This window comes from Lonchura striata, chromosome 7, assembly GCF_046129695.1.
Source record: "Lonchura striata isolate bLonStr1 chromosome 7, bLonStr1.mat, whole genome shotgun sequence".
NCBI lineage: Eukaryota > Metazoa > Chordata > Aves > Passeriformes > Estrildidae > Lonchura > Lonchura striata.
Genome location: NC_134609.1, coordinates 3,943,588 through 3,960,242, shown reverse-complemented (window position 1 = coordinate 3,960,242; position 16,655 = coordinate 3,943,588). Strand labels below are relative to the sequence as shown.

Genomic DNA, 16,655 nt, shown 5'->3' with positions numbered 1-16,655 from the left:
CCTCAGAGGAAATGATGTTATGCTCACACAATGAATAAGAAATGAGAGCTGTGTGGTCCTATCTCAGCAACACAAAGCAGAGTCAAAAAAGAGTCTTTCTAAAACCCAGGCATGTGTGAATTCTAATCAGCTCAGTTTATAACGTATGATCATAGTTAATTGTTCATTAATTCCACCATGTCATTTGTTCAGAGATTATACCCTCCATATAATGAATGTTTTAGGGTACACTCCAGCAGAGAAAATTAAAATAGATAATGGCTGTGATTTTAAACAGTCTTCTTCACCATCTTAAGTTTGATTCCATTGACCTCAATCAGTTTCTAAAAGGTTTCAAAACACACCAAAAAAATTTTTACTGTTATCTTGAAAAAAGGAAAACACACAAATGTAAATCAACGTGCCTACAGAATTGATGTGTTTTTCTCTGGCCCTTGGCCTGCCCTTGACATCTACCTCTGTACAAAGCCTTCCCCACAGGGGCTGGGAAGGTGAAGGACCTTGAACCTCCAGATGCATAATTCAGCCCAGTTCAGCAGGCAGCCCAGATTTTAGTGACTTGTAATTAGTGAGTGCTGAATGGAACAGTGGCTACAGGAGCACATAGTGTGAAATGCCTGTATTAATGATAATGGAGATGTCCATGGTTCACCCCTGGATTTGGGAAAACACTTTAGAAAATTAATTTGCTCTACAAGATGAGTTCTACTTGTGCAATGTCACCAAGAGCACACTCTTCTAAATATCACCAATACTTAAGCATTTTACTGCTTATTTGAGTCTCCAGAACACAGATGTGACAAGAATGACAGCACATGCTTAATGCAATCACCTTGGGCTCAGGTTTCATTTCACTTGCAGACTTAGGGTAAAATGATCCTTAATACTTTTTACAAGACTGATTTTGCTATCAGGTCATGATGTATTTGAAGGGCTGTCACAGAGAGAGCACAGTGAGTGACTGAAAAGGCTCCCTTTGCTCACAGTAATAAAAAAAATCTGGGAAAAACCCCACCAGATTACACAGAAATTATTTCAGCAATCCCTCTCTGATTTTAAATGACATGTAATCAAAATCTTCAGCTTCCAAAAACACTTGCAAAGAAATTTCAAAACACAAAAAAATCAAAATCAACACACAAACAAAAAATCCTTTGGTTCAACATAGCAAAACAAAGATTTCAAGTAATGGAACTTTTAATTTTCAGAACTTAATCAGCATTTTATTCATTGTTTAGTTTGGTGTTTGTTTCTTCATACTTTTCCAGAATGTGTTCATCTTATTATTGACTTAAATGCTTTGTTGAGCCTAAATTTGTGATTTTGAGCATATTAAACTCTGTATTTTTCAAATTAAGAATCTCTTAGCTGAAAAAATTTGCCTTAGGCAAAAGAAATAGCTGCTAGGATTGGCCAGTGTCTTCCAAATTTACAGCTGTTTGTGGCATACAAACTAACTACTAAACTACTACTAACTACATACATAACTACTCAAAGGAGACTTTATATACTTACACTTCAGAAATAGGATTAATACCTCTGTAATACTATCCTTATAGTGAGTTAATTAGCTGCTTAATAAGTATGATTAAATCAATAAAAATAATGAAATTTTCAACTGTGACTCAGTGCTAGGTAGCCTTCCATGCCATATGTAATGGACTTACCACTGTTCTTGTCTTCAGGGTTTTCTCACAGTGTTTGACCACCTATGTACAAATACTGCTAACACCAGTTTTCAAAAAGCATCTATGAAAAAAATAGTATCTTTAAAATACCAAGTGTTTGACTTGATCAGATTTCCATCTACTAGTCAAGGTAAAAGATGTCAACCCCAGCTCTTGGCTGCTCACACACATCCTTGAGAGCTGGGATAACCCAGAGCATTTCAGCATGCACCTTTCCTCCTTAAAACTCTCTTCTGATAAGGTAATCAAACGTCACTCCAGACTGGTCTCAGCTTTAAGCACACAGTGCTCCCTCTGTACTCACCCCAATTACAAATAGGCTTGAGTGCAGGCTTAGGAACTTTGCTGGATTAGGGCCAGAATATTTGGCACTTTTGACTAACCAGACTCATGACAAAAAAGCAAAGATAGAATGCACTTTGCTTAGTCATTTGTGAGCTCTGAGAAACAACAGTGCACCTTTCCACCAGATACTTTTCTGCCTGAAAGTAAAAGTAAAAACCAAATACTTCAAAACCAGAAGCTGCCCAAAGCTTTTCTTTGCTATCAACTAAACACATAAAGCTGATCAATCTACCTAGTTGCAAAATACTTGCTTTCTGAAACCCAAAATCTATGCCTAGCACACAGCAGCATTTTCTCCCATGCATTTCAACTGCAACAGCACATACATCTTCAGCAGCTAGAGAGTTTTAAAAGCAAAGAGAAGTTTTCCTTGCTATAATGCAAAGGTTTTCTAGAGGGAAAGACTCCTTCCTTTCTGATGAGAATTCCCCTCATTTTGCAGGTTGTGCTGCCAGTGGTGGACTCCCATGTGCACTCCCACTGCCTTTGCCAGCATTATTCAGGAAAGACAACAGTACCCTGGCTCACGGCTCTAAGGTTTTTGAAAATTCCAAGTACAATGTAACCAGACTAAGGAGGCCTGCAGCATCTTTTAAAGTGAAACCCTGATGTTTTTAATACAATCAGAAGTGAAGAAAACCTTTCTCTAATGTATCAGCAGTACATGAAGAGTGCAAGTCTGAAAGAGCAGCCTTGCTCCCCAAACTGCACTGCTCATGTCCAGTTCCAGCAGACAGTCTCCCAGAAAACAACTCATCCTTTTCTCAACACAGAGGGAAGTCCAAAATCCTGCATCATCACTGCTCTGCTACTACACATTCTGGGTCTGCCATTTGCAACACGTGCATCTTGCCATCCTGAGGCTGGTTGATGCAACCCCCCATTACCCCCGACCTTGTCCTCCTCTGCCACCACCCTCTTCACCAGGTACTCAAAATAAGGTCACTACATGTGAAACCTAAATTTTACTGCTAGCAAATGCTCCCTAAAGCTATGCAGGCCTAATCTGCAACTGTCAAATAGAGGAACTACGGACAATGGCATTTATTGAATTGCAGTAGCTGGCTACCTAGGAAATAAAACTGTCTCCTGACAGCCCCCGTGTTAAACAGGCTTCATATACTAAAGTTATGTTTGCATTAACAAAATTATCTGAGGCACAGGACTGAACAGTCATCTGAACAATAAAGGCATAAAATAACTGATATTAACAAAATCAACTACCACTGCAAAGCACATGTATATTAAAAAATGCTATTTTGAATAACTAAAACAGACAAAACTGAATGAGCAGGAGGACCCAATGTATTGTAAAGTTCTAGTCAGAGACCTCCAGAAGCTTTGGCAGGGATTTTGCTGGCTAGCTTTGCCCAATCTCCTCCTGCTTCCCCTCAAGTTCTATTTTTCCTTTTTGTGTATTTCCTCAATCTTTCCTTAAGATATTGTTAAGTTTAAATATTAATATAATCTGTGACTTTATTTTCCTTTTTGGGGCATGACCTTTGCTCCTTTCTCAGACAATTCATTTGGACAACTATTTTCTAGGAAACAGGCAGGCACAGAGAGCATGTCTTGCAAAAACTAGGACAGAGATTTTGATTTGTCAAGAAAATGTGCAAATAAAAAAGAAACACACAGAAAGACATTAAGGTGAATTGCATTTTTACCCCTAAACTTTAAGAATTAAAAATAATATATTTTGGTTAGCAGACTACACTTTTAGGGAACAATTGCTATTTTGTGGGCGTACATTAATTGTTCAACGCTGTACCAGAAATATCTTAAATCTGACAAGCCCTGATTATCTTGTGGTTAACTCTTTGTATGTGGACCTTGACAAAGCACTGTACTCTATCCCCCTGTATAAATTCATGCAACCAGGTAACAGATATTATCTTTTCAAGGACTTAATCAGATGCAATTGCTTGGATGTCTTCCAAACAATTAAATTTCTCACCCTGCTGTACACAGCTAGAGGGTTTTTGTCATTTTGCCTACCTTGAGACCCAAATCCCTGCTCTGCCTGGGCAGGGGGGCTCACAAGCACCACTGCAGTCCCCTGCAGCCGTGCACTCAGAGCAGCAGCCCTGCAGGCAGCTCCCTGTCTGCTCACCTGCAGTACAGAGGATGCTCTCATGGAAGAGAGGTGTCCCCTTGGCCATCTTAGCAGCCAAGGGTGGCCCTGCTGGCACTGTCCTGAGAGGAACTGCAGCCCTCCCTCAACTCAGCAGGACTGCCAGCCCCAGAAGAAGATGAATTTCTGCTGACCTTGTCCTTCCTATTCTGCTTCCTTCTCTCCCAGGTTTCACCTACTGATGTGGCATTGGGAAAGCATTTTGAGTTAAGGAACTCCTCAGAATGAGGAGTTCATCTTCCAGCACCTAGTTACAGCCAAAATAACCCCAAACTTCTCCTCAGCTGCCTCAGTCATTCCCTCCCTCTCTGCCATAGCTGCTCCCATCCAAACGCTGCTCCCATTCCAGCATCAAGGCTCTTTCTAATCCCTTCATTCCTTTTTTCTCATCTTCCTTCAAACTGACAAGTTTTCAAAGTGCACCAGCCCTGTTTGCTCATTTGCATTTGGTAGTAAACAAGGAGGAAGGGGCAGCTTTGCTGTTGGGAACAAAGGGCTGCAATTCTTAACAGCTTCCCTGCGGATCTTGTTTGGTCACAGCATCTCTTGGCTTTCCAACCCAAGGCAGATTGTGCATGTGGCCTTTCAAGCTGAATTTATTGCATATGTTCAGTGGTTCTGCTAATTGGACCTCTGACTTGACCACAATTCAGTGAGTTTAGCTTGGAGGATAGCAAGCACGTAGGCCAACAAGAAGATACATACAACATTAAAAAATACACTACATTTGGCTTTTTTAGATTAAACTCATGCACTTCTAAAACCAGGATTTGGATAACTTTGCTGTATATTGGGTGAGAAACAGAAAAAAGTGTAAAGAGTTTTATAAAATCTCTGTAAAAAATGTTGGTTTCTATTTGCAGTTTATCTAATATGATCTGTCCTTCTAAAGCAGCCTTTAATCAAAGGCTTAGCATAATGTTAAAAAAATTAATCTAAAAATGAGTAAATTGGATATTTATACTGAATACCAGGAGCCATAACTAGAACTGTTATCATGCATGCTTCCTCTCCACCAAAAGCTTTTCAAAAAGGACAAAATTCTTTGAAAAATGTATTTCTCCTCCAGAATTATGGTAAGACACCAACAAAAATGTTCCTGATAGCTGTGGACACAGCCAGTAGGTCACACACCAGGACAGCATTTAGCAGCTCCAAGGTCATTAAAAAACTCTAAACCCTGCCCAGGCGTTATTTTGTAGACGTGGACCTTATGCAAGACACACAAAACATTTTCTATATCAAGAACAGAAAAACACACATTGCTTGACATTTGAAAAGAGACCCTTAAAATGCACAAGAACAAAAACATGGAGATATTTTATGGACACAGACCCCAGCAATTAAACAAACTGTTTAAGCTCAAACTGGAAGAGTCAGTGGTGAACCCCCAGTTCTTTGTTTGTTGCTTGGAAGTTGGCATACTTTTCATCTTTTATGTGGGCAGTGTGTGCTGAGTGTGCAAAACATTTATTAAGCCTTCTTTGAGCATAAACAGACAGTCTGATAGTACAAAAAAAAAGGTAGAAAGATATCAGATAGGAACATCAAAAAACATACACTTTCCCATAACTGTTAAAAAGCGTTGGCTGCTCCTCAGGCTGCCCTACTTAGAAACTTTGATTGTGCACCCACTGTCATGAGACATGTTTTCCTCTCAACATCTTTTTAATCTTTTCAGGCTGGTAGAAAAACAGCAGTCTTTAGTTATGAGAATTTTGATGTTTAACAGCTTCAAAGTGGTGGTGGTTTCATATTAAATCAAGTGGCAAGACAAACTAGGACTGCAGGTATCCAGTGCATTCACCAATTCTCCTTGAAGATGTTTTTTCTGCTTAGATGGTAAAAATGTGATAGAAGAAATCTTTGCCACCCACTTCTCAGCAATATTTCACTATGAAATGCTTAAACTTTTCAGAGTTTTGTTTTGTAGAAGCCATCCATAGGCACCCTCCAGAACATACTGTCTGCTACTGTCAGGCCAAAAGAAAAATGGCCTGTTTTGAGAGAAGCTCTTCAGAAAATGCTGCATTTACTCACTGAGAGATTGAGCCCCTTTCCTGACGTGCTGCACCACGAGGTGCTTGGTGCACATCTCTGTCCCCTGGGGAGATCCATCCCCTCGGGCACAGTGAGCACCCCAGCAGGGCTCCTCCACCTGTGCTGCAGGGTGCAGCCAGCAGTCTGTGAACAACATCTGCATTCATTCTTCCTGCAGTTTGAGCATGAAAACACTGGCCTCAGCACCAGGGCTATTGCCAGATTCATACAAATCCAAAGGGAGCAGGAGAACGGGTTACTGGAAGCACCCAGACACCACTCTTTGCTCATGGGCCAATGGGACATTCAGCTGTGGGGATGGCTGCAAATGCCATTAAGACAGTGACTAATGAAAGGGAAATGATTGCAATTTCAGAGGTACCCCACTAGGGTCCAGAGAGAGTGGCAAAGCAATTCTGGGAGAAAGAAAAAAAGCTGTGTGGGAGAAAAGAAAATTATTCAACCTATGAAGGAATTTAATCTAAAGCTCTGAATGCCTGTATTTATAAGACACTGATTCAAGGCTGGAAAAGTGACTGTAGCTAACTGCAGTCAGTGCCTCGGTTCCACCTCTGCCTTTTGTTAGTAAAATGCTCCATAATTTTATGTAGAGGAGCAGAGTTGGCTATTGCTCTGCTTTTCTACAAGTTTCCAGAGACAGCCAGGAAGCACGTCCTCAAGTTCACCCATCTGGAGAGAACACAGGGAAGGACAACAGCCCAGCTAACTGTGAAAATCTTGTTTAACTAAAGGAAGACAAGGATGGAGTTATTCTGCATCCTGACATTTACAATTCACCAGAAAATGAACCAATGTGCAGAATAGAAAGTGAGTTCCACAGCTGTATCTTCTAACAAGAAGAAACAGAGCAGGTAAAAGCAGCATTTATTAGAGGGTATATGCAGGATAATGTCACATGGTTTCTATTTATTATACTGCCTTTAAGGAAAGTTCTTTAGAATATGCAAAACAAGGGTGCTCTAACTGAAAGTTTAGATGTCAACAATCACACTGATTTGCGAATTGTTCTAAGCTTTGTGAACTCAGAATATGATGCAGAAATTGCTGGTGATACTTTAATTTGAAGAATTTTAAAGGAAAAGGGACAAGTTTAAAAAGACCACTAAACTTTTTGATTTCACAAATTGTCCATTCATTAGAAACAGGATTAATAATTCCTTTAGGAATCAATGACAACAATGGAACGGAATCACTGTAAATTATAGAAGTGAAGAAACAAAATATTCATACACAGCCACAGTACTTCTGAAAACACTGTTAGCAACTTTGTGGACAGCTTCTCCCTAAGGACCCAGCCTGGCCAACAGCTCTGGCACTGGGCTGAGCCAGGCTCTCCTGCAGCCACTGTAAATTGAACCCCTTGCAGCAGGACTCCACCTCTCCCAGGATAAGGGGTCCCTAACACAGAGGAAACTCCCTGTGGGCAGCAGGGACACTCTGGAGATGCTCAGCTCAGAGCTGTGGATGCACTGGTGCAAAACACACGGGTGGGGAGTCCCTGGCAGAGCCCTGAGCCCCAGCTCCCCCAGCTCCCAGCTGCACACACACAGAGCATGGCACTTTAAAGGTGTTCTGCTGGGTGCCAGTCCAGCCTGGGACTCGGGCTGAGGAGAGCACAAGGATGTCCCACAAGCAGCTGTGCAGCAGAGCCCATCCCAGCCTGGCAGACACCTCACCATTAGTGCAGCAGGTATTTGTGTTGCACCCTGGGGTTTCTCCTCACTAGCAGGGAAGCGTGCAAGTCCTTGGATTTGTATCAGTTCCCAGCTGCCCACAGTCTACCAGAGTTCAAGGATCTGCTTTGAAAACATGATAATGCACAAACAGCCTCTTCAGCAGCTCCAGGAAATCCTTTCCTGGCACTTACAATTCAACTACCTGTGTCCTCCTCTGACTCTCCCCTCTTTCTCCAGCAGAGCCTGGGGACTTAAGAGCATCTCAGCTCAAGAGCAGCTGCCAGAGGGTTAAGGACAGGCCTGTAGCTCAGAGCTGAGCTGACAGGATTTCACAGAAAAAGCATATGTACTTCACTGCTTTCAAAAACACAAACAATTGACACATTACGCCTTTATCTCATCTATGCATTACTTATAAGGGTACTACAAATGAGTGTGGAGTACATGAATGTAATTCATAGAACCATAGAAAGGATTGGGTTGGAAATATAATCAATATCACCCAGTTCTAACCACCCTGACATGGGCAGGGACACCTTCCACTAGACCAGGTGTCTCTTTCTTCACAAGGGAAGCAAGTGACAAGGTCAAGTGACAAGAGAGGCTTTTTTTTGTATTTTAAATTATGAATTTAACAGGTGAAGCACCAGGCACACCCAGGAACCTGACTGGCTCCTGGTAGAGATAGGGTGACCAGAGACATCAGGCTTAATCCACTGGTGGAGATGTTGTTGAGGCAGCTCCAGCAGGCTCTGTGGAATGTCACATAGCACCCATGAATTAAATGGAGTCCCTGTGTCTGGGTACCTTGCCAGGACAGGGCAGTGGATACCTGTTAAGGTGCAGACCTTCATTTCCTGCTTGCACACATTAGCAATCAGTGTGCTATCACAGGACATGGGTACCACCACTTTTATCAAGATATAATTTCTTTCATAAAACCCCATTGATTTCAACTGGATAAATATGGCCTAGGGTATCAGAAACATAAGTGAACCCTTCTATCTTGTACTTTTCTCTCGAATTCTGAATGATTTTTCAATGAAAAAAATAAAAGATGCTCAAATGAATTCTCAAACTGAGATTTAAAATTGATAAATAAACTGTGATAGCACAGGATTTGGCTACCCAATAATCTGAAATCCAAAACTGTGAATAGAACACTGCTGAACAAATAAAATATTGGGTAAAATATATAATTCAGGTTTTTAAAATAAAATCATAAGTTATCTAAAGTTTTCAGATTAAGGCAGCTATGAAGTACAGCATGTCCTGTGTCTTTCTGCAACTCAAAAGGCAAAACAAAGTTTCAGTTCTGGTACACAATGCAAAGGCAACTGCTTGTGTAAATCTCAGTGCAATAAATCCTATATGTGACAAATTCATATTACTAAATTGTCAGAGCTTTCAGCTTATTGGCAAAATCATGATTTATACAAAAATAAAATATATCCCAGAGTGAATTTTCTTTTCAATTAACAAGGCAATCTTTTTGTTTCAATCTAGTTTTCCTTTTCCCATTAGTCTTCCTTGAATAAATACTAAACAAATATCATGTTGAATTTCCCTTCCAAGTTACCACACAGTGATCTCTGTAAAAAATAAGAGAAGCTGATCTCTTCCGTGGTGGTCAGTATTTATCCACCCTGTAGAGCACTGGCAAACCAAGGAGAACTCCACAAAAATACTGCACCAGGCAACAGGCACAAGAAAAGGATTTTTTTTTAAGTGTTATATGAGCCCAAAAACCCACCAGAGATACCAGAGCCATATGCAGAATGCCCAAAGCTGAAGCTGCAAGGCTGGAGAATACTCAGTACCTTAAAACAAGGGCAACTTGCCTCACACACTGAGTTATCCTCTGAAGGCACCCAGAGTTTTGGCTTTAAAACACAGGGGTATAGCATGAGTTAGGTAGCTGAGGTGAGGAACAACGTGGGGCAGCTGTGCCACCTCTGCTGAGCTCATCACCTGAAGTGCCCCCCAGCATGTCTCAGTCTAACCAGAAGGGACCATTTTACAGAGTGCTGGAAGCCTTCAGAGGTTTCCAGCTGGCCAGGAGCACTGGGGCCCATCACAGCCTGGGCCCCCCGCTCTGCCCTCGCAAGGAGATCTGTGCTAGTCCCACTCCTCAGCCTCAAAATCCCTGACAGGACCCTAACAGTGGCCTGCACAGACCTGAACAGCAGCAAATCCAGCCTTTTATTGCCTGAACTTCGGGCAAATCACTCTAAGAATACATCAGGCTTTGTCTGAGAAGCAGTTTTCCTTTTTAATACAATTTACAACTCACACTTCATTTTTTTTCTCTATTTCTTTCCTCTGTCCACATATGTTCCATCACATCCACCAACATCCTAGTTCCCAACCCACCTCCTCCCCCCAGCTCCCTGTTCCAGTCAAACTAGGTCTGAATAAGGGCAACACTCAATTTTAGCAAATGCTCAGTCAGTCCACTAGTTGACAAGTATTTTGGCTCACAGTAAAAAAATATTTAGTAAACGCCCAAAAGGAATAGCATCAAAGTATGCATCATTTATCCTGAAGCCATCAATTAGGGCAAGTTAAGAGCTTGAAATTAGCAGAGTTTTGACTTTTGGCACAGGGTTGAATATTCATGCTCATAATCATACAAGATTTTTTTTACTTCTTAAATCATTGTTCGCTAACCATCTTTGAACTTTCTTTTGCTTTCAAGAGCATCCCATTTTCCCCTTCCCTCAACTCTCAATTAAAAAATAAACCAAAACACAAAGCCCACCAAAAAACCAACTCAGCCTGGGTGGAAAAACCAGAAGGATAAAATACTCTGTGTTAACACCAGCCAGGCAGTAGCAGCAGTATTGATTTACACTGCCTGAGAGTCCAGCTGTAAATCCATGTCGTGGAGCCACCTCCCTCTAACAGTGAGGCCACCCATGCTTGGTCCTCCCTCCTCTTGCCCATCCCCTCCCACCACAAGCTGGAAGCATTTGGCACAGCACAGTTTCTAACCCAAACTGACACTTGCACAGTGACTAATGGCCATCCCTTGTGACAGCACAGCCCTGAGGCATCAAGGAGGTGAAAAGGAAAAGGTAAATGTTCTAAGCCCGACTAAATAAAAATGTAACAGCACAAAATTTTTTCTGTGTTTATAAACAACACAGTAACACTGAGCAGTGCCCACTTCAAATGATGCTGTAGTGCTCCCCACACAATACAATGGAATAGTTTCATTCATGTAGGGGTCATCTTCAAAGAAGGAATTGTTTTTCCAGCTGAATAGAAACACTCTTTCACCACCAAGCTCCATGCTGGTAAGAATTCAGCATTGTTAGTAGATATCCCATCCACCAGTGTCCCCAGTGATCTATCAGAAAAACCTTTCTATTTCATTATGTTTGCCTCTGACAGAGCATCATGTCTAAAATCAAGGATATGACTTAAATTTTTCTCACACTTACAAAAGATCACTGGCTTATAAATTTTTCTTTCGGACCCTTAATCTACACAATTTTTTCCCCTACCATAGGTCATGTTCCCAGATGTTAGAGCAACATCTGCCTGGTTTGTGCTTTAACACAAATGAATGAAAGAACAATTACTTGTACTCAACATATCTAGATTCTACAACATTCAAGTCCAACTGTTCAGAAGGCCGAAAACAGATCTCTGATCAAGATTGGTTTAAAAACAATTAAAATACTTGAAATAAAAAAGAATGGGGATTTTTAGCTATTATCTGAGTTTAAAGTTTTACCTGGTAACTGGTAGACTTGTTTGCATATGAAAATTGCCATTTGTACTAAAACCTTCACATGGCTGAGATTTGTAAAACATTTGACAGCGCCAGGAGTGCTGAGGGAAAACGAAAACGTGGGAGTGTCCCAGTGAGGATATGATGCTGCCCTCCTGGTGTCCTGCTGCCCCTGGGAGGTGTTCCCAGCTCTGCTCTGCAGGGCAGCCCAAGAATCTCTGACAGGCCCTTGGAGCTGGCAGCAGAGCCCAGCCCAGAGGATGCACAAGCTCCTCAAAGCAGCTGCAACACCTACAGGCTGATCACTCCTGACACAGCATTTCCATTTATTTCCATTAGGAAACTGCAAGGCAATTTTTTCCAGCATACCTGAGAGTTAAGTAAAACCTTCAAACATCGTGAGCCTTATGATGAAATTAGCAGGATTTGTGGCATTGACATGGATTACTTTCCCTGCTGCCCACAAGTTTGCAGCAGCAGAGGCTGTGACAGCAACAGCTTTTAACATCTCGGGGACAGCAGCAGCCAGGCTTTGCATTATGATCAAATTATTCTGTGCTCCCAAAGAACACAAGAGCTCCTGAGAACTACACATAAATGGAAATCACTTCAGTCCTACTAAATATTGTATAAAACATAAATCATTGACTATGGGCCAAGACATGTCCTTCTCTTCTGATATGTACCGAACAGAGAACACAAAAAACCCTTTAGAGGTTTCACCTTTACTTTAGGAAAGGCACTGACTAAGCAACCAATTTCTGTCCAGACATTATTATAGGATAAACAATTTCTAGTTTTTCACAAACAAAACTACACATGACAGAGCTGCACTGGCAAGTATCAAGCAAGCTATCCTATCAATCCCTTATTTTTAAGAGTGGTTTGGCTTGTTCTGTGATACCATTAAAGGCTCAGGTCTGCCCTTGGATGTACTCAAACTATTTTCGGTGTAGGACACTGCACAACCACCCAGAGGCAGAACTGTATGAAGCTGTAATCTAAACTTGAACAGAACAAATGGGAAACCTGGATAATGCAGGTCCTTCACTTGCTGGCCCTATTCCTTTCTCTTGCCTGAGTTAAGCTGGGTAAGGTCTGAACCTTTCAGAACCTTCAGTAAAGGCCTGGAATGTCCTGAATGCAAGCAAACAGGAGTGCGGTGGGGCCATAGGGCACAGAAGCACAGCCTCTCCACAGAGCTGAGGGTGGCAATTCCAAAATATCTCACCTTGAAATTAAAGGGGACGGGGCAAAACACAGGTTGTTGTTCTGTGTGTGTTTTTAAAAAGGTCATTTCTCTCACCCAAGTCTGGAAGCAAGCCTTCACAGGAATGTTATTGCACTGTAAATTGCTTATCCATTCAAAAGCAGTGAAATATTAGCCTCACATTGCCATCCTCCAACTAAACAGGAACATAAATCAGCATGACTGTTGCTAGTATCACACAAGACTAAGACACTGGCTGATCCCACTGATCCCACCAGACTTATTTTCTAACCATTGGTTGCCTTGGGCTCTTTACTGTATAAATTATCCAGAAGCATTAGCATTCTTTGTTGTTCCAAAGTGATTGCAAGACTCTAAAGGATATTTCTGCATGCTGCTTAAGCAAAGGGTAAGCTTTGTGCAGTATCATGTGATCAACAAAAAAATCCCCGAGTACCGCTTGCTTGTGGGTGGTGCAGAGGAACAAGAAGTGACTCACTACTCATAGTGGAAAATTTGGGGGGAAAATGTTTTAAATAGTCAGGAAAGCGCAAAATGGCAAACCAAATTATTGGACTTCCTACGCCCTATGTACTGGGTAACAAAACCATGTCTTTGATAGGAGAATGAAGCCCAAATGTATGAAAATTAAGTGAAGCAATTGCTGGGTTTTGTTCCAGTCTCCTACTAGAGAGGGCCTCTACCTGTCCTGAATCTGCAGAGTCCTAAGGAAACTCAGAAACAAACTGTAATAAGCTACCAAATTCCAAAGGGGTCAGGGGTGGCAGGAGGAGAACCCCCCCCCCCCAAAAAAAAAATTGGTGGAGCAAAACCCCTCTATTTTCTCTCATTCTTAAGATGCAGAAATAAAACACTGAAAAAAATCCATATATTTGAGATTAATAGGCAGATATTTATCCATGTGCCACTCTGGCTGCTGAGAGATTTCCTCTCTACAGCAGTGTTGTATAAACAATAAAGCATTTTTGTCCACAAAGCAATTGTCTCACCTCACTGAATCAAGAGCCTCTCAGTGCCATATCCCTTCTATATTGTTCTAATTCTGAGCTGTGAGGAAGCTCCTTTACACAAAGACAGTGCATGGATCTGGTTGGGCATGCTATTGTTAAACTTGAGCACATCAAGTACAACGTGGGCTCCCTGCAGCATGAGTAGATTCAGCTGAGAGACTATAATATTTTAGCTCACAAGGCAAGGTAAATATGGGCTGAGGGGACAGCTCGTACAATTAATTCCTTACTGCTATGGTCATCAGCTGGGGGAAAACCCACCCTGACAGCAATGCTACAAACCTCCACACAAACTAAACAGCAGACAAGAAAAATATTACTATTTCAGGCTGGTTTCAAACAGCAGCACCTCAAAATTCACCTCAAAGATGGAAACTTAGCTTCATACTGTCCTTTATCCTGGAAGATGATTCAGAAGACCTATCCATTGACACAGAAAAAATACCTACAGTGTAGATGGCTGCAGCAAATGTACTGCAGCATGTTAAGAGTCTCCTAACGTGCTCACTGGAACAGAAGGCAGTGGGTTTCTCAGAGCTTTTCATTAGCTATAGTACTGCCAGAGCAGAGAAAAAAGAGAAAAGGGCAGGGAAATGCTGACTCTCGCCCAAGCAAAAGATGCACATATGTTAGAGGAAATCTACATGTCATTTAGGAAGCACATGCACCGCTTCTCTGAGCATATGAAGATTATCCAATCTCCCCCTTAGGGGGATTTCACAAAGGCACACAGAAATACTACATGCCCAGGTTTCTCTAAAGGCAACTGGCTCCTTGATATGCTCTTGAAAAAATTATCATGAAATACAGCCAAAGACAAGAAATTGTGGCAGGGCCTTATTTCTATGGAGCAGAGTACAAGGTGTCATTTATAAGGACACATCCTCAGAGCTGCCAAAGTAGCTGGCCTCTTTATCTGTCATTATGCCACAAACCATAACTATTTTGCTTTATACCTTAGAGAGAAACAGCAAGCCTGGAATCACACAGGAGCTCCTGACCTGAACAATGAGCAATGCAGTGCCTACTGAATTTTTCAGATCTTAGTTTGCTGAAGGGTTTTCTGCAGCAAAGACAAATCTACAGCAGAGAAAAAGCAGGCTCTGTAATCTCAGGCACGTATTTTCCTAACAAAAGAAAGTTGCTAGTAACAGACTGTTACAGCTCAATTCTGTTAAACAGCTCACAGTTAAGAATAAAGAGAAACACTGAAACACCTTATTTCTGTAACATTATCCCAAAAATGGATGTTTCAGAAGCCAAACATGTGACACAGTCCCAACACAAAGAAAAAAAAAAACCTGCCTCTACAAACATCCCTTTTAAGTAGCCTGTATGTAAGACTAAACTATTATGCTATGCTTAATATTCTCATATTAAACCTATGAGAAAGCTCCGCATTAAACCCCACATGATAGTTACAAACTATTTTCAACTCACAGACAGTTTGCATATCACAGTAGCATAAGTGGGAAATAAATGCACACCTGCACCATCCCTGCAATCAACTAATATCCAATTAAACATTCAATTGCTTTGCAAACCCTACAGACGTGGTTACAAATGATATTTTACAATGTTAACAATTTACTTCAACTGCTACCAAGTTACAGGCAAGAACAAGCTTTTAATACTACAATTGCAAGGTAAGAAAATTAAAACAAAAGAATCCCTGTTCAGAATTTGGCACAGATCTAGATACCTTTTTCTTCCGATCCCGGGATCTTTTCCTGTGTTTTCTTTTTTTCTCAGTTTCTTCCTCAGCATTTATTTCTAAATCCCTGTTTTTCTTTAACTGTGATGCTGCATGAGCCATAATGCATTAAAAATCCTTTATAACAATGCTCCCTTGTAAAAGGTGATTTCCTCGGGCACCTTTAGCCAGCCCTCACAGCAAATGTTCCAGTGATTGGAAGGAGGTCTGTGACCAGAGCCAGGAACACATTCAGGATTCAGAGATCTCGCAGAAGCTTGCAGTCACTATAAAAACACATAGTTGCAGATTTCTTCCTATACCTTTCTGCACCTGAGCCTCTGTAAAGCAGTGCAGCCATCGTAATGCATTTAACGTAATGAAAAAGACAGCTGGGACAGAGAAAGCTGTATTATGGCTGTATCCCCTGCCACCAGCTGGAAGTGTCTAAGTGACTCCTCTGAAGGGGGAATGCTGAAAAGGAGCTCTTTCTATTAAAAAAAATTCCAGAACAATAACATATGCTGCATTGTTTTTTCTTCACTGATCTTCAAGGATGTTTTTAAAACCTACTAAAAAAATGCAGTGTTAGCGTTGTACGTCTCTCAGCTAGTTTTGTATAGTAAGCCATTTAACCTATAATGAAATGGAGCAGCTCCTACTTTAGGTTAACTGCTGATGGTGACAAAAAAAATAAAATAAAAATTTCTTTTTACCACGGAGACTCTGACTGCATTATGTAGAAAACAATGCATGCATTGCCATATCTTAACAGTGTGTTCTTTATACCGATTTTTCAAATCCAATACATTTTGTGAGAGAGGATTACAGAAAGCCCTGTTGTATTTTTTCCCTTTTTTTTTTTTTTTAAACATACTTATTACAACACATCATACAGAGAGAAAGATGCAATCACACTGCTGTGTGAAACAGGCATTTAATTCATGGGAGATTTTCTGGCACTGTTCATTTACGTGGTCAGGAAGGGAAATCGGCATTATTTCCATGTAGTTGGAAATGTACTTTTAGGCTTTTATGTCAAGGCTTGCTTCAATCATCTTACTATTTTTGCCACCTG

General features: G+C 41.1%; 1 protein-coding gene across 7 annotated transcripts in view; it reads right to left on the bottom strand.

Annotated features, from left to right (window-relative positions):
• The window catches only part of ANK3 (ankyrin 3), a 191,747-nt gene extending 175,710 nt beyond the window's left edge, over positions 1 to 16,037 (bottom strand). For 4 of the 7 annotated variants that reach the window (XM_077784524.1, XM_077784525.1, XM_077784526.1 and 1 more), the window contains exon 1: positions 15,587 to 16,036. In XM_077784524.1, coding sequence (XP_077640650.1) covers positions 15,587 to 15,700 — 114 coding nt within the window. In that variant the 5' untranslated portion in view covers positions 15,701 to 16,036. Of the gene's footprint in view, positions 1 to 15,586 lie in introns of all 7 variants that reach the window. The other 3 variants (XM_077784523.1, XM_077784522.1, XM_077784528.1) reach the window with 2 other exon arrangements.
• Positions 16,038 to 16,655: the final 618 nt, after the last annotated feature.